Source organism: Microcebus murinus, chromosome 25 (assembly GCF_040939455.1).
Source record: "Microcebus murinus isolate Inina chromosome 25, M.murinus_Inina_mat1.0, whole genome shotgun sequence".
Taxonomy (NCBI): Eukaryota; Metazoa; Chordata; class Mammalia; order Primates; family Cheirogaleidae; genus Microcebus; species Microcebus murinus.
Genome location: NC_134128.1, coordinates 9963481 through 9982838, shown reverse-complemented (window position 1 = coordinate 9982838; position 19358 = coordinate 9963481). Strand labels below are relative to the sequence as shown.

Genomic DNA, 19358 nt, shown 5'->3' with positions numbered 1-19358 from the left:
AACAACAATCTAGTTCATTTCATTTTCCAGATGAGGAAACTAAGTAACAAAGAGGACATGTGACATCGCCCACGTCCTGTGCTGGGAAGTGATCTCTCTTTCCACTTCCTCTCTGTTCATTGAGCAAAGCAGCACAAAGAACCAGAACTTTCAAATCAACTGCTTGGCAAGTGCCATCATGTAGCACAGATGTCTTTATCTGGGCCTTGAATTTCAAAATCAGCCCTCCCCCCGTTTTTTTCTCCATATTCATGCCCAGAATGTCCTTCAAAGGCTCATCCAACCCAACAAAAAGCACCGCCTGTCCTGCTCCCTGAACTGGAAGGGAGGTCCCCAGCTGCAGTTTTGTGTGCACTGCTTACGGAGGGTACCCTACAGGTTTGTTTGTGGACATTTCAGCTAATTATCTTGCCACAGACCATTGAGACAGATCTGGATGACTGTTCAATTAATAGTACTGCAGGAGTAATTAGGGAGAATTCCTGCCTGCACAGCCTGCCCCGTGCCGTCGTATCACTGTGAACGTTCTCTCCTGAATGTGATTAATCACATAAATAATTCTGAGAAATGAAATTAGAGCTCACCCACGCATTGCACCCAGTCATGTTTCAAGGCATTACATCCTGAGTCTCTGTAGTGAATTAACATTACGGTCTGGTTTGAATTCTTCAATTTGCAGCCTACATCCTGCTCCCTTAGCAAGTGACCCTGGGGTCCCTAACAGTTTCTGTAACAATTTGAATTAGCCATTCTAAAAAGAACACAGATCCTGGAATGTTTAGGCCTCAAGAAAGAAGTACAATATATCCCGTCTCCAACATGCTTGCACTAGATGTGATGCCCAGGTTTCTAGACCCTTCCGTCCAAAGTGTTCCCAGTCCACTGGGCACATGCCTCATATTACAGCATTGACATTAAGGATTTTTCTATGAATAGTAAATGTTCATTCATTCCGCTAAAATCTTAGAATTGCCCCATTATTTTCATCTATAAGGAAATCTCTGAACAACTGCAGAGTGACAATAGGAAAACAATTTCAGCTGGGACCAATTTATATTAGAATTCCTAATTCAAATTTAGGAATTCTAAAAGTTAATGGAGGGCGGTAGGAGGCACAATGATCAGAAGAATCTCAACACGGAGGGATTTTTTTTTTTTAATTATGATCTTCTCCCCAGCTTTAAAGTCACTTATCTCAGACACAAAAATATAAAAATCTTAGAATTTTAGAGGACAAGTTAGCTATCATTTTACAGATGAGAAGACAAAAGCCTAGAGAAATCAAGTGATTTTATTCACAATCACATAATTGTTTGGGGATATGCCTGTTTCATTGTGAAAGTATTCTAGAGATAAAGCAGAATTTTGGCGAGGTCATTACTCTTTTTTCGGCATTATTATGGCTAAAATTGAGAAGTCAAGGAATTGTAAAAGAATATAAAATAAGACCCAAAATTTAAAACCTTAGTTGCATGACATTTGTTAGCTTTCATCATTAATTTTATTGATAAGATATTATTATGGAAAATTCCCTTTCTTTTAATCTAGTAAAAACTATTAGAGGAAGTATAAATTTTCAGTTGTGCCTGGATAAAATAGCAGTCTTGAATAATTTTGTGGCTGGATTACACCGACTCTGTTTTGTTCAGCTTTAGTAATGAAATGTTTGAGTGATGTACACTGATAGTTTAACCAAATTATGTGTGAGTAGTGGGATCACTAGTGATTTTAAATCTTGTTGGGGTATTTCTGTTGTTTTTTCCCCCTACATTGAGTAATGAAAAAATTTCAAAAATTATCCTTAAAGATATATAATTAATTTGGATAATAAGGTTTTATTTCCTTTAAAAAAGGAAGCTTTGCTGCCAACATTTTGTGCTTTCTACTTCAAGGATCTCTGTGATAAATTCATGTACATGATAAACATTGTCAAAAATCCTGCAATCTTTTCACCTAAGACAGAATCATTAGTTCAGTAATTATGATTTAGCAACAGAATACTTAAGGGGTTGGTGATATTATATTTGGAGGACTAAAATGAAAGTATAATCATGTTCCCAAATGTTGGGTGAGTTATGAAGAAACCATTGAATTTTAAAAGCAATTTCCAGTTTGTTCTTTTTGCTTAAGGTTGCTTTGACTATACGAGGTCTTCTCTGGTTCCATACAAAATATCCACAGCAGGAAATATTAGCTTTGGAAGTAGATAAGTTTTATTTTACATCTTGGCTCTGCCATTTGCTATTCACAGGTTTGAGAAAAATGGAAATGATTGAATTGTGGATATTCGATGAGATCATGTATGTGAACCACCTAGTACAAAGCGTGAAATACAGTTAAGAGCTTAATAAAATGTAACTTTCACAAGCATCCTCATCAATATGCTTGTCATCTGCACGTCTCTTTAATGAAAAGTCACGTATAACACAAGGTCTTTATGTGCTATAAATTAGTGCTTGCAAATTGGTGCTAGGTCATAGGGCTGCACCAGTTGCCAGCTGGACCCATGAACCAGGTGGGCCTTGGAAAGGTGAAGATTTAGGGAAAAATCTCAATGGTTCTGCTTGACTAGGGCAGTTGTGGCTTTGGAGAAGCCCAGTTGTGAAGTCACTGAAACCAGAGCAGGGGCTACAAATAGCGGACACTGCAACATGTGGCCTTTTCCCCTCCAAACGGCGGTAATCTTGAGATACAATATCCCCTTCCCCACAGGTACTTGGTACATTTCCATTGATAATGCTCTAAGTCCCACCACAAACACATTGATTTGCTTTGTGGCCCTCCTCAGTTTTAACTTCTTTTGGAAAATAAGAATATTCGGTTTCACTTAATGGGACTTTATCAGCAAATAAATTTAAGGCATTCTGACCACATAATGGTTATAGAGACAGCACATCATATTATTAGTAGGCACAATGTAATTACCTGATTGGTATTTTTCCAGAAGGTAGAGCTAATACTCATTCCTACCCGATGTGAAAAAGTTCTTTCACAGCCATTAATCATTGACACTGGCATGTAATTGGCAAATCTCGAAAGATACAAAATGTCAGTATATATACACTGATATTTAACCTTTTCTAGCATTAAAAATTCTTTAGATAAAAATAAACTTCCTTCAATATTTATTGTCTTATTTACCCCAAAATTTCAGGCACTTTGATAAATGGCATAATAGTTTTTGGAGTCACAGCAGCTATGAAATGCATTTTACTGTCTTCTGCTGCTGTAACTTAATAATTCATTTCAGCATATCTATTTGTAAATCACAGAAGGTTTGTTTGATGGACGAAGTACTGGGAGGAAATGCTCTTTTTTTTTTGGTCAATAACAAATACCCTGTATTTTAGAACTAGCGTCCGCTGTGTGCAATATTTATTTCACAGGCTTGACATTGTCCATACCCTGTAATGATGGATTCTACTTTCAGAGTATGACATCTTTAATTTTCAAGCAAAAAAAAAAAATATGAGAATGCTTAGCTTAATAAATTATTTATTTAAGACATTCAGTGATAATTTCTTGAGCTTGTTTGCTGGGAAGTCTAGCACCTAATTAGATGCACACTTCTAGGAACTGTGCAGAATTTCATAGCCTTAGTTTTTGAATGAATTAATAAACAAAATGAAGTGACATCAATATTGACTTCTAGAGGAAAGAGTTTCAATGGCTAAATATTTAAAACATTTGTTTTTTAATTCAGGTCTTTTTTGCCTAGTTCTATTTGCACATTTTTCAGACTTAAATCTGCATAAGGCATTAAACCTTGCCTTCGAGAAGCTCTTAATCCTCTGGGGACATGTGTGGCAAATGGACTATCACCTACCAGACATAGATAGTGTCATAGTAAAGATGCAAACACAGGGGTAGACTTATGAGGGGTACACTTAATTCCAATTGTGGCCATAATAAGAAAAAAATTTAATGTGTTACTTTATTTATTTGCATTTTCTGTTTTAGAGACGCCCAAGCAGATGGCCTGCAATGAAGTTTCGAAGAGGTTCTGGACATCCTGCCTATGCTGAAGTTGAACCAGTTGGAGAGAAAGAAGGTTTTATTGTATCAGAGCAGTGCTAAAATTTCTAGGACAGAACAGCACCAGTACTGGTTTACAGGTGTTAAAACTAAAATTTTGCCTATACCTTTAAGACAAACAAACAAACACATACACACAAAGGAGCCCTAAGCTGCTATAGCCTGAAGGAGACAAGATTTCTGGACAAGCCCAGCCCAAGAAGGGTAAAAGAAAAACTTAAAACTTATGCTAGATACCATTTACACTGAACATAGAATTCCCTAGTGGAATGATATCTATAGTTCACTTGGAACATCTGTGGACTTATTTGAAGTATGACAAGATTATAATGCTTTTGGCTTAGGTGCAGGGTTGCAAAGGGATTGAGAAAAAATAATAATAAAGCTTTAGTTCATGAGGGATCTATACCTTTTGGTTCAAATGTTCTTCTCTGATGTCTCAAAGGTAACTGTGTTCCAAAGCCTGAACTCTTTCACTCAAAAGAGCAATGATGAATGTTTCAAGACGGCTGAGAAAAACCACTCATGCAGGAGCAAAAACAAACACAAAATAAGAGATTTTTCTATCTTTTCCAAACAGATGTGTGGCAAAAGGACTCTGTTTTTCTGGTCTAGATCCATCTGTATCAACAAGTTGCATTACTTTACAAGATGAATCTTTTATCTATACAGGAGGTTCAAACTATGTCTGCCTCTTCCTTGATAACAAATGCCCTTTCTTTAAGCATTTGGAAATTTCTGGAATTTCCAAACTTTTAACTAATGATTAGGGAAGAGGGAGTGGCCAATGAGGCTTTCTGTTCTCCTGCCTCAGAATACAACATCTGATTTATTGAAAGAAGCATTGCCTCCACTTCCCAACTGTGAAGTCCCATGAAGCCACACTTGTTCTTGGCTGATGGAAACAAACGGAATCAGTATGAAGAGTTCCTTAATCATTTTTGAAACAAAAATGTTAAGGGATTTTTAACATTTTTTTTTATTATTTTGTGCTATTTCAGTACTAAAGACCCACTTCATTGTCAATTCCTGTCTAAGAAGCCATTCAAGTCAGCATGGCGATAAAAAAGAAATGAAAGAACCCTGCTGAACCATACAGTAATTTTCTTTAAAGCACATAGTAGTTACATAAATATATATATAAATATATTTTTGTTTATAACTAACACAAGGCAGGCTCTTGTGATTCTAAGAGTGCATTTTTGTCATCACGACAAAACAAATGCAAGATGCATCACTGCATTACTTCCATAGAGTTGTAAAATAATCCTTAATATTAGAATATTTTTATGTCACTTAGCAAGAGTGGTTCAATTAATCACAGTGCCCATCATTTTCCTGCCTATTTGATCCACTTTTTCATTCATGTCAACACCTTCCTTCCCTGGCTCAATAAAGCAGATGCAAAAAGCTCCTCGGATAGAGCCCTCAATTGCTCTGTAATCACAATCCAGATTTTGAAAATTCCCCATGAATGAAGAAAGAAAAGGCATCACTTGAGGAGGAAAATGGTTAATATATATATTGAGCTCCTAAAGTTTAAATTCAGGTACTGCGTGTACAATGTCATCAACACCCTGACCCATGAAACTTTTGCATTCCGTGCCAAGAAACTGTTGGTTCTTGTAAGGTACAGCATTCAACATTTGCAGATTCAGGTCTCAAGAAACAGAGATGTCTTATAAGCAGCACTTTACTAACAGCTTAGCATCTGTGCACAATGTCTGACGACCTCATTCCACTAGTAGAGTATCACACTTTATCATCATGATTATCTGACATGAACAAGTGCCCTTTCTAGCCCATATATTTTGCTTTACAATTTTAAGTATCTGATGAGGGTGATAACTTTTTCCTAACTCGTTTAGTTAATAATTGCAACAACAAAAAAATGAAAAGCAAGGTGACTGAAGGATGTGATGACAATCTCTGTAGTAGCTATGTTCTGCTTATATGAAATATTCCAACTTATTCTTGTGGAGTAGGTTTGGTCAGATAGCAATAACCAAATGACTTGCCAATGTAACTGGTGCAACTGGTATTCTACAAATATGTAAGGAACACATAGACGACTTCCTTTTAGGATAAGATGATGCTTCTTTCACTAGCTTTTGTGGTATGTGGCTTCCAATAGCAATTGATTGGCAGTTATATAAATCTTGCATGTATATCCTTAAACAATTCTTAATATTCTTATACCCTTTGGAGTTCATCTTCTATACCTTCAGAGCTCATCTTCTATTTTAGATTCAAAAGATTTGATAATTCTGTAAAGAAATCATAAAACCCTCTGAATCAGTCAGTGAACCAAAGCACCAAGTAATAGGGAAAATTTTTTGAAAGTAAAGTATGGGAAAACTTCCTAACAGAACTAAGAGTTAAAGGTGAAGAAAAGTTTCTGTGGTATATGAATTCTTTAATGGTAAGGGAAGTGTTGGCTGAATCCCTTTCTTTCATGAAGTTTTCATTCTATTCTGTATTTCTGGTTTGTTCTTGGTGCTCATTTGAGCAAACATACACACAGTTTCTGGAAATTCAGAATGGACACTTATGCTTTGGACTTTACATATATTATATGTTAAAGAGGGTACATGTGTATGTGACTTAACATACTATAAGTATAATAGAGAGAATAACAATAACAATAAAAAATTAAGAATTGCAAAAGGACACAAATTTCTGGAGGTATCAGATAAATGGTGCTATAGAGGAATTTAGTTATTTCATCTTTATTATTTGAAAAAATAATATTAAATGATTAAGTAAAGATATTGAAAGTCAAGAAAAATATCTTAAGCCAGACAGATGGCACTGACCACAATGGCGGTTTGTTTATGAAAGGTTTGGACTTCAAGATATGCCAACAAATAGAAAGATAAAGATAAATGATAAAGTACAATTGACCTCCAATTATTATGGTAGTTTGAGATACGAAGGGCATTTGCTAATATCTTGTATGTAGCTTCTAGAACTGTGCTGTCTAATATTATAGCCACTAGCCAAACGTGGCTTTTGAAATGTAAATTAATTAAAGTTAAATAAAATTAAAACTCAGTTCTTCGGTCACACTGACCACAATGCAAGTGCTCCATAGCCACACCTGTCTCATGGCTACCATAATGGACAACAAGGAACATTTCTATTATTGCAGAAAATTCTAGTGGACATTGCTGTGGAGGTATTTCCTTTGAATTTCTTGTCCTTGAAGAAAAAGGAGGGGAAAGAAAGACAGAAGGTTTGGCAGCACATCTATCTATTGGTCCAGTACCACACAAATTTGCATTCAAAGGAAAATTAGTTTATCAATCCAAAAAGCATTCAAAGACAATCAATTCAATACACTTCTTGAGAAAGTGCCAAAGGAGAATGCATTCAAAACACACAGCAAAATTCCTTAAATTCCTTTTTGCCCATCTTAATATTTCCTCTAATATTTTCCTCACAGGACATCTATTCCAACTATTTCTCCTCTCCTGGGCCAAAGTTGCCAAAGTACTTCATTCAATCAGCTCAGTTCTTTATTACATAGAGTCACTTAGCTTCTCCAGCTTCTTCTGATTTTCCATGTTATTCTTTACAGCAAAGGGAGGCCCAGGAGCTGACCCATAAGCTCCTCTTTAGAAAGTGATACCTCAAACATAAATAATTTCAGATTTATTTTATCCCTATAACACAAGTGTAAGGGGCTGTGGCATTAAAATATAAAAATACATGGAACTTAATTTTAATTGTAAAGGTTTGCAAATGCAGACTATATAAAAGGAATAAAATTCCTTTTAATTATTCTAATACCCGATAATACATATTCTCAGATTAGTATAAGTTGTCAGTTTTTGGCATAAAGAATTCTTACGTTATTTCCTCATGAAGGAGTATAAATTTAGTAATGTCCCTAGGATCTACTGCCCATTTGGGAAAAAGTTTTGCTAGAATACATGCCTTGGTTCAAGACACTTTAATTCTATGATAAGAAATTGATATTTAAATAAAACTGAAAACTGGATCCTGTGATTATGGTTTCTTCCCTTTGGGAAATGTTCTTTTGCTTTGTGTTTCTTCAGGCATTTTACCCATGTTTGATTACAATGTGCTTTAGTAATTCCAAAAGATTGCTCCTGTCTTAATTTTACCAGCCCCACCCACTGTGGCATCAGCATTCATATACCAGAATCACAGATGGCCATCTAGTCTGCATTTTACAGATGAGAAAACTGAGGCCTAAAGAGATATACTGCTCTTCCTAGTGCCAAAACTGGGCCTTGAACTGAAAATGTTTGTTCCAATTCTCATTGCCTATACCCCTTTGTCAGCAATTAAGGTTAACTAAACAGTTTAGAAAGCGCAGTCCATCTCAAAACTAACTGTATTTGCTGTATTGACCATCTATTTGCTGTATTGACTTTGTACTGTAATATGGAACACTGGCTCAGTCTTCCCCAGTCGTGTTGCTGACTTCAGAAAGCTGCTACTATTACAACCACCAGTGATTTCAAGGTGTAGCTATTGAGGGTTCTTCGTTTGGTTTTACACATCTCCTCCCTTGACCTTCCCCCATCTGTGGCCATCTAAGTTAGCAGTCCCATTCATCTTTGCCGTTTAACATTGTGTTGCCTTTGTTTCATTTCTTCCCAAATGTGCTGGAAAACAAATACTCTTTATAGCAGGTTTTCTTACCACATATATGGTCACAATTTTTATTTGCTCTTCAACTATTTGAACATTTTTATTCTAAGGCTTTTTGAGCAAATATTGTGAGGTCTATGGTATTACCAATTGTATTCTGCTATTCCCTGTGTCTGCAAAGCATTTTACATTTTACAGAGCACTTTGATCCATCCCCTTATTTTTTCATCATTGTTCACTCTATTCACTTAAATATTATTGAACACCTACTGGAACCAAGATACTGTGGTATATTGTGAGAAATACAAACAGTGAGAGGCCACGCATGTAAACTGATAATTATAACACGATGAAATCCTCAAACCAAACTTTGCAAAGAGATAAGATCAATATTACTCTATCAATTTCACATTCCAATTTTCTGTTCTGTTTAAGTAAGGAACTATCAAGTATTTTCCTGAAAAATGTTTCTGGAATATAATATATCATTGCACATATCTGTTGTTTGCTCTATTTGAAAGGATCTGTTAATCTCATTTATGAGAAGAAAAGTTATTTAAAGTTGTCCCTGACCCAGGGAGACTTTCCAGCTCACTTGTATTCTTACTGATTAGGTGCAGTAGTTGAAGTTTGACTTTCTAGCGCCAATATTTCTGCTGTGGCTTTTTGAATTATCAACATCACTGCTTTAAGATATTCAGAAGCAACAGTGTTTCATAGGAGCATTTGCACTTTAGGTGTGTGTGGTTTTCATGTCATTTATTAGACTATCTCAGCTTTTCACAACATAGACATTATTGACATTTTAGACATTCTTTGTTTCAGTGGTGTTGAGGGTGGGTGTGCTCACTGTAGGGTATTTGGCAGCTTTTATGGCTTCTGTTGGTGGTAGCATGCACACATGTTCCCTACCTTGTGACAACTAAAGATGTTTCCAGACATTGCCAGCGTACCCTGGGGTGCAGAGGGAGGTGAGGAGAGAGATTGGCCAAAATCACACCTAGTAAAAAACACTATATTATCAAGTGAGCAAAATATATCAAGTCAAAAAAAAAAAAAAAAAGATGTTTCTCTTTCTCTTGTCACTTAATCTTCATCCTAGGTATGTTTTTTATTTATAAGAAGTCTTGAAATCATAAACTCTCCAAATTAGAAGGAGCCACAAAAGTCACACGCGGTTCAACCACAACCCAACATCACCCTTATGTATTTCTCCATTTCTCAGTTTTACAAAGTTATTGAAAGGAGATTGGAAGATTGATTATCTCTGGAAACTGGGAAATTGGCTTTTTCTTGGCTAGCCATAAGGCTGTTTGGTAGTTATGCTCCGCTCCTGTAATAGCTGCTGCAGTGATCTTTGCATTCAGTATGGGGACTTGATACTGAAATCATACATCACTATCTCAGACTTTGCTTTCGGGAGTTTTCTTTTGGGCATGTCACACATGTACACATCTTGTTCTTTAGTCTTTTCCTTAAAATATGCACTGAAGCTGAAGTATGGTGCATCCAGGCATTTTAAGTATACCTAGATAAGCATTCTCTTTCTGCTTTCAATTTCTGAAAATTTTCCTGTTTGTATCATCAGAACATTCTCTTCCATTACCTAGTCAGCTGTGGGTTCATAGCAGTCGTAATGATATCAAGTTTTTATTGTCCTTCACTAGAAAAAAAAAAACCCTTTGTCCTAAATAATAGAAAATTATAAGTTTCAGAGTTGGAATGTTTAAATCCGTGAAGCCAAAGCTTGTACTCATTTTATGTGCCTTATGTCAGTTTTCGTGTAGGGTCAGTAACTTCCTACAGATAACTCTGTATTTGATCAGTTTGTACTGGTGTCTATTTTGCACCAATTGGAAAACTTTGTGAAATTATACGAAGACATCCCCTTAAGAATATTCCCAGAAATAATAACAAATCCCCGACTGGAATATCAGGCATCCCTTATCTCCTTTGCTAAAGACCAACCCAGACTTTGACAGCCTTCATAATTACTTACTACAAATTGCTAAAATGGATACACAATTGGAAACCTTGACTACAAAGTCTACAGCTTTGGAATACTGACGAGCACACCCAGAGAGAGGTCTCATAAGACAATCAGGGAAATCAGAAAACTTTGACCTTGGAGGCCCTCCCATGTGTGTATAATTTTCTATTCTACCACTGCTGTATATCAGACAGCATGGTATTACTTCTTAAGGTTTTGATTCAGTTGATCTTCTAGCTTCAACGTAAACTGTAGCACATCTGCCAACGTATCACCTGGTGTAACTTTTAAGCCATCCAATGGCCACTGCTCTCTCAATGATTATTGTAGAGAAGATGATAATTATTAAAGCAAAATCACATAATTTCAGGAACCAATTTTCTATAACAAGTTTATGGAATATGTCATCATTGGTTTCTCAATAATACATTTATTATGAATGACCAAATTATATCTAGAGGATCAAAATGCTCAAAACTTGTTATTATTCTAAGGTAATTGCCAGCTCACTATTTATGCTAAAAGATTCTATATTACTTTAAATCCAGGATAAAAGGCTAGAAAAAAATTAAATCATAAGCTGGAACTCAACTTTTTCTAATTTCTAAGACTTATTAATATTTGAAAATAACTCAAAGAATTTCTTTTTTAATGAAATAACATTTAAAAATTGACTTGACAGATAATGATCTTATATTCATTTTGATTCTGGTTGAAAAATATCAATGACTTCTCTTCATTCCACTGAAGTTTTGATTTTTAACAGAAGTCTCTCTGTTTTCCTAACATTACAAAAATATATATTCATGGCCAAAGTATCATTTACTGACCATGCAGCTATAAACCTTCTGTGCCTATCCAAAAAATGCATAGCATAAAACTAATTTTAAAGGTTTGCTGTGTGGTCAGAGGTATAAACAGAGGAATAAGTGAGTGGAGATGATTTGTGGAAAAAAAGTAAAGATCTAAGTATACTATCTAGGCAGAGTTTTCAGTTTCTTCAAAGCAGTGTGCAAATAAATATTCAACGGGGTCAGCACAAATTTAGGTCATTCAGGCATTCAGACATAAGAGCACAGATTCTGCAAGGAATGCTAAGGGACAGGTATGTGACATACAGAAAGCCAAGGATGTGCCCGCTGAGTCTTAAATGAAGCCGTCACCCACCTGCACGTCTTCCGTGGCATCAGTCCTAACATCATGCCAGCCCTTGCTCCAGGGAATTGGGTTATTTATGGTCAGGGAATGACCAAAAAGAGACTTTCCATTTATCTCCCTCTGACTTAAAAGGCACAATCATGTTCTTTGTTTCTGTTTTTACCAGAGACCATGAGCCAGCCAACAGCACACAGGTAATAAAATAAAATAAACATAATTTTCCTAAGGAAAGGATAAGGGAGGGGTGGTCCCACAGCTGGATCTCTGGGAAGTTTGACCAGCCCGGTGCCCATACTCAAGTGCTTTTGTCTAGACTTTGTGGAAAAGCCTAAGAAACCATGTTAGAGGTAGTTTGGACAAAAACATACTCAGATTGTCCTATTTATAGCAGGGAAATAAAAATTCGAATTAAGTGTCCTTCAACAGGCTACTTTGAAAATAACATCGAGCAAAATCAGAGCTTCACTTGCAAGGAAATGTTAAAATCATTCTAGGGAAATCAATAAAGTCTCTTTAGACGCAGACATTTTGTGTCTCCCGTAACTCAGTCTCGGGGCCTAGCTGGGAAGAGGGGAAGTCTTTTCATTGGTTGGTCAAAACAAATCTCTCATTTGCCTGATTTGAGGCATTTGGACAGTGCCTGGGAAGTACATTATTTTCAGAGGAAAAAAGGAGACAGCCTTTTTTTACATGCCAGCTGGGATCATGGGAACTTCAAATGCCAGGAATTTACTACTGTTTCTGGTAATTCTGTTTGTAGTCATTTGAAACGTTGAAGTGTGAAAAAAGAAGTTGGGCATTTCGGGGGGAGGGGGCTCTGTCCGTGTTCTATGCCAGTTGCACCAGCGTGCAGAATATTTGTAATGCATTTCAAAGTGGATATAATTGTACCCTTTGTAGGAATCACAAAGCTCACTGTGGTGCTGCTTAAAGAGAACACAGAGGAAAATCTGACCCTGTAAACCCAGTCCCCCCGCCAAACAAAAGGAAAGACTCTGTGGCTAAGCACAGAACACCACCAGTTATTTCTCACTGTTTTCAAAATCCCTATATGCCAACCCAAGGACGTGTCTTTCAGGTGAAGGTTAATTCTGCAGAGGTTTTCCAAAACTTCATTAAAACAGGGCTTGGAAAACTGAGCATTTTGAATTCATTCCAGTTCTCTGGGCATCATTCCTATTTTCTCTGCCATGTCAATGAGACATTCCAAGGCTGCATTCTGTCATGCTAAAATAACATGCACATACTTCCTGATGACCTTCTGTTGGACGTACCTGAGCCTGCAAATGTAAAAACAATTGTATCTGAATTTGCACTAATGATGTCTGTGAGCAAAAGAAGCGTGACCTCTCTTGGAACCTTTTGTTCAAATTCAGTAATTCAGATGCTACATACTTCTGCAAGCTTCCTGATTATTTTCACTGTAAGACTAACTGTCTAAGTTTGAATGTATTTCCTTACAGTCCATTAAGTTGCCATCTATCTTTTACCTGGGGACCATTATGATTGCAATAATTGATTAATGTTGTCTTCACATAGCTTCTTAAACCAAGTTTTTCTGCAATTCTTCTGGTTTTGCTTTCAGTGTGTGGGAAATATTTTTTTCCCTACTAAGAATTTGTTAAGAAATCCATTGTATTGACTGCCACAATGACCACGATTCAACTTCAAAAGTGTGGAAGCTGGTGGTCACCAAATGTTACCTGTGTTCTTGCTGTTGATTGCTTGTTTCAAAATTAAATCATGTTTTTTGGGTTTTTTTTTTCACTTTCAGTTGGGCTCAACAAATTTGGGATTTTAGGAAGGGGAGAAGGGAGCTCTTTGTGTAATACTGCTGTCATATTTGACTACATATTAAAAACAATAAATGAGCATTTTGTTTTAATTTCTTAAATACCTTGTCCTTCAACATACTTCTATTTCCTTTCCTCCATTGATTTTCAAAGCATCTTACCTATTGTGGAGGAAATTCTGTGTGCAAAGTCCAGAGCCACAGGGCTAATGGCGTGACAAAAAATTCTTTTGCTTCTAAACCTGCCGTGATGTGGGGACTGCTACCAAACAGAGTGGGCTGTAGGAGACAGAATGCAGGATGTCACAGAGTGCAACTGGGTAGAGACTTCATCCCCTGTCCCCAACCACAGTGCCCAAGTGTCGAATTCTCCCAGGTCAAGCAGGTGGGATTTTAGCTGTCACTTTAGTTGTCACTTTAAACCCTAGTGCTGGAATAAGTCAAGGTGCTTCAGCTCAGCTCTTGCTTTGGTCACTGGTCTAGCTTTATAAACTCTGATTTTCCAATTGAGTTCCTGAAGCTTCTCTAGTGTTCTATCCCTCTTTTTCCCAAACTGGAAAGGATTGTACCTAATTCTCAGGAACTTTTGGATGTGTGCCTCGGGCGATTTATGTGGAACGTGTGAAGTAAGATGTCTCCAATTCCAAGTATCCCTTCCCTGTTTCCTAATCATCCACTCTTGGACTGTCCTTTTGACAATACCAGGTACAAGAAGTCCCGAACCCACAACCAAGAAGCACATGGTACCAGGAGCTGTCGGGAGTTCCAGTCAGGGGCATTCCCTGAGCAAGCAATTGCTCTGTGCAATTCAATTATGATTCTTTAAAAGAACCTTACCTCTGTATGGATCTTTTAGATTGTATCGATTAAACTTTGATATCATGGAGTAAATTCAGAAGTACGATTTTAAATGGTGTGAATTGTCTTTATAACGCCAAGAAAGAAAAATTATTAATGTGAATCATGTAGCTTTTCCCAAGAATAGGAAAACATCAGGCCAATGCTTTTAAAAATCTTTTTATGGATGCCATCTCTTTAAACAATGCAATGGAAATGAACCTGGATAAGATATTATAAAGAAAAAATGCTAATGACAATCATTCAACTTTTAAATTAGCTTTAGATTTATTTCTTCATAAACCTAGAAACCAGGTCTTCTCTCGGGCTCCCTATTCCAAAGCACTATTTTCAGAACCAGATTCTTCTGACATACAGTTTGGAATTTCCCCCCTGAGTTTATTTTATCAAACATTTATTAAATGATTTTTCTGTGCTATACAGTGTGCTTGACACCAGGGCTACAAAAAAAAAAAAAAAAAAAGGCAAGGTCTTTGCTTTCTGTTAGCCTACAATATAAAAGGGGAGACAAACTTTTGAATAAATATGGTAAACCAAGGATTCTAGGTTCCAGGATAGAAATATCAGTATTTACACAACACAGTGAAATGACAGAGGAGGGAAGAATTAATTCTGTATGGAAAAGGCCAGGAGCTCTTATAAAGCAAGTGGTGTTTGAACTTGGTCTTGACAGGTGAGCAAGTCTACACCACACCACAGCCCGGGCTGAGCAGGGTAGAGGAGGACCTTGTGCAGAGAAGCCAAGAAGGAAAGAAAGGAGAAGAGGGCCTGGGAGCCACCAAGGCCAGGGAGTTGATGACATCCATGACTTTACAATTTACCTTCAAAGCAATAGATGAACTTGAAAGTTTTGAAGCGCCCAAACTCTTTCAGAACAATCACCCTTTAGCCAGAGTAATGGATGAATGGCCTGGGAGAAAGGTAGGAGGCTCTTCTGGAGATGACAGCTCAAATCTAGCTGCTGCACCATGGTGACTCTCCCTTCTTTGTTCTCTAATCTCCTGCCATCAGCACGTATTGGATGCCCCTCTTCCTTCGCAACCAGCCCTTCTGGCAAAGTATATCTTTCCTTTTCCCCAAGGTCATGGGACAACACAATAGGACAGATTTTCACCTGAAATCAGTCAAGCCAGCCCAGGTATGCCCATTGCTTTGTGCAAGAACTCTCTTTTTCATTGCATTGTCGGGAGGGACGGACACGCTTGAAGCTCTGACTCGAGGGGGGAGGGAAGACAATAGCAATGTAGGTAACCTTAACATTTGTACCCCCATATTATGCTGAAATAAAAAAGAAAAAAAAAAAAAGCCCAGGGCAACCCAGACAGCCAACACTGCCTGGGGTGGAGGTTAACTTTCCTGGGGATGACCATAAAAAGGAAAAATCACACATTTTCACCAATTTCCCTCTGGCTATTAGAGACTCAATGATTAATTAAACTACTTGAGATTTGGGTGGAGAGGTTTGAATTTAAACTGTGGTCCCTGAAATAAATGACCTAACCATTTCTTTTTTTTTTTTTTCTTTCTTTCTTTCTTTCTTTCTTTCTTTCTTTTCTGATTTAATTGGTCTGATGTAGGTCTGGGCATGATTTTTTCTTTTTCTTTTTTTTTTCCAGCATATTATGGGGGTACAAATGTTAAGGTTATGTATATTGCCCCTGCACCCCTTCCTTCTCGATCGAGTCAGAGCTTCAAGCGTGTCCATCCCCCAGTTGGTGTGCATCACACTCATTATGTATGTATATACCCATCCCCTCCCCACCCCTGCCCGACACCTGATAAATGTTATTCCTATATGTCCACTTAGGTGCTGATTAGTTAATACCAATTTGCTGGTGAGGACATTTCTTTTATATTCTTTTTTTCAAGGTTAGCACTTAACTCATCAGGTTGCCCTCAGAATTAGTGATTTAGTAAATGCTCAGCTGAGAGTATCTAGGGTTATCGCAAAGCTCAGCAAATCTTAATGAAGTAAAAGAATTGGAAAGATCACCTTGAGATGGGGACCAGAGGCCTGGTAAGGCCTCCACCGTGGGGACAGTCAAATGTCCGTGAGGGGCAGAACCAGACTGGAGATCCAGTGGGGGTCTGAATATCAAGATTGACAGACGCTAAAGACAAAGTCTCCAAGATTTCAGGCCGTCCACAGCAAGAGGATTTCAAAGGGTGAATGCAAACTGCCTCTGGATAATTTGAGAGTGTACTGAAGTGTTTCAGAGCTGTCTGAGGAAGCAGATAAGAAGCTGATTTAGTCATCAAGGAAACTATGAAGATGTCGGTCATAAAAGTGGCCTGTTGGCTCCCACAACTGGCTCTGTGTCTAGAGACCACAGCCTTGCAACCCACGTGCGCTGGCGCTAGGAGAGATCGTAGCTTGGGCCTTGGAGATGTAAGGAGCTGATAGAAGAACAGAAACTAACAAGTCTGTTATCCATTAGGCCTCCCATTTACAGGGAGCCAGATTGCATACGCACACGCCACTACCATGGGCTGTAGTGTGAATACAGGGAGGGCAGATGAGAGTGCAGAAATAGAGAAAAAATAGATGTGCGTATGGGAAACTACTGCCTCAGCTGATGCTGATTTCTCGGCTCCAGGCAGTGGGTATGTAAACAAATGTCATCTACACTTCTGCTTCTCCAAGTCTAAATGTAGGGTTATGGTTTTTGGAAATTTCAAAAATGTGCCAAGGAGAGAAAAAAAAAAAAAATCAAGGAGAGTTCCCTAGAGCTTGCAACACCAGAACAAGAAGAAACTCCACTGGCCACCTAGTGATGGGCCTGTTATTTTCTGGGTGTTGAGATCATTTTGAAGACACACAGATGCACTTGGCCTCCCAAAGCAAATACGCTTTAGAAATGCCAGCATCTCTTGATAAATGTAAATTGACCCCTTTTTAACATGCAATACTCTAAAGGCTGCAACGAACTTTACTTAAAGCCTTTGAACTTCTCCCAGATAGTCCCCTGGCATTTTTTTATGGTAAACTTTACAAACATTTTGGGGTTGCAGAATAATGTCGAGCTATTTTTCTCCCTGGAATTTCTTTGTACAACTGCAATTTAGATTTCTCTCCAAAAGGATTCATTGTGATGTGAGTCTTGGTAGAATGTGAAGCAGATTTCTTCTGCTGGAGTTTGGCTGTAAGCCTGGAGGATGGGCTGCATAAATTCTAAATGCCGGAGAACCGTGCATCTTACTTCTTTCTAGAATGTTTGACATCTGCGTCAGGATGCCTGGAAGTGAGAGACTGAACAAGCAAGAGCACATTGCAAAAAGAGAAATAGTGACTTGCAGAAAAAAAGAAAAAGGAAACATCCTTTTTGCAAAATGGTGTGGTGTGGAATTTAATTAGGTGTCATCTCCTTGAGGAAAGGATGTTATTGGAACCAGACTGGATCCCAGCAGGTTAAACAGCAATAAGGCAAATAAGAAAGGAGCAGCCCTATTAGAGAGAAACATGAAAATGGGGGTGTTGATATCACAGGAGACCTCCCAGCTGTGTATAACCCAATAAGCCCTGGCAGAGGGTGTGCTGGGCAGTGGGAAGGGATCTAAGTGGGGTTCCTATTGTTTTGCTTTACAGTTTGATGGACACTTTATAGATGCCCTGGGACAGGAGTTCACTTACTTCAGACAGATCGCTGTGGTCGGTTTGATTTCCTTGACATAAAATCACAACAAGTACCTGACTGGCACTCACTGCTCAGAGACACGAAAACATTCAGCTCCCCCTAAAACCGGAAGGAAGGTCCAGGGGAGGCTGCTCTCTGCCCCTTTCATAAACATCAAACCAGGACCCTCGTATCATAAAGAGCGAGCTGAGAAGCAGCTGCTCTCACGTTGACATGCATCGGTTCCCTGAGATAAATTTCCTCCCTCTGCCAATTACACATCAGGCTGTCTGACACCTACCTGTGTAATAATTAAGGAGATAAGCTCTGTGACATGGCACAACTGACCTCTCAAAACCCAGGTTTCTTTATCTATTAAATGAGGATAAAAATTGCACGTACTTCCTAGCATTATTATGACAAAGAAATGATCTAAAATATTTAACTTAGTGTTCTGCCATAACATGATAACAGTTAGCTATGCTATCATTAGAGTTGCCTCTGAAAGATGCGCTGATTTGGGTAGTAAAAACGCTGTCTTAGTCCTTGGGAAGATAAATTTAAGGCAAAAAGCAGAGAGAAACAATTAACTGGATGAACAGATTGCAAAATAAGCAATTCAAACTGGAAATTGCCTGGGAAGAATACTACTTCCCTTACGGTCCTGTTTCTCATTCTCCATTCGAGTTTAAGTCGGTATTGTCTTTTCCTCACTCTAAGATACGGAAAAGCAAAAGGAAGGGAACTTTAAATGCTAAGCGATTAACAAGTAAGCATTAAATATCAAAACACACAAGTCTATGTTGAGAACAGATAGTGGATTATTGAATTTAAAGAGGTACCTGCCTTGTTTGTCTTTATTCATTTACTCGTTTATGTATAGTTTTACAGAAAAATCAAATAAGGTTTCTGAGTGTTATTTTTAAAACTATTTTTATGCTTCTGTATCTAATTTCTCAGTTGGAAAAATGAGGAAGATATTTCCAACATTTCAAAGTAGTTTAAAAGAAAATTCCTAAGATGTAAAATGTTTTAAGTTTGTGCAAACAAACTCTATGTTGATAGCCTATGTCAAAGATTCCAGCCTCTGAAATTTCACACCCACAAAATATTTCTGACACCAAATGTGAGGCGGGTTTTTCCCACACCAACAAATTCTCCAACTCTCTGGATGGCAACTGGGTGCGCCATCATTCAATTCAATTATGACAGGCGCTACCCAGAGTGAGCACACTCCCCAGAGACAGAGAGCTCAGTCTCATAAGACTCCCCTCCAATCCTGCCACTT

At 37.8% G+C, this 19358-nt stretch overlaps 1 protein-coding gene across 2 annotated transcripts in view; it reads left to right on the top strand.

Moving 5' to 3' along the window:
- PLXDC2 (plexin domain containing 2) overlaps positions 1-13700 on the top strand; it is a 381342-nt gene extending 367642 nt beyond the window's left edge. For both annotated transcript variants that reach the window (XM_012767347.3, XM_012767348.3), the window contains one exon: positions 3961-13700. In XM_012767347.3, the coding sequence (XP_012622801.1) occupies positions 3961-4077 (117 nt within the window). In that variant the 3' untranslated portion in view covers positions 4078-13700. The remainder of the gene's footprint in view (positions 1-3960) is intronic.
- The last annotated feature ends 5658 nt before the right edge of the window (positions 13701-19358 follow it).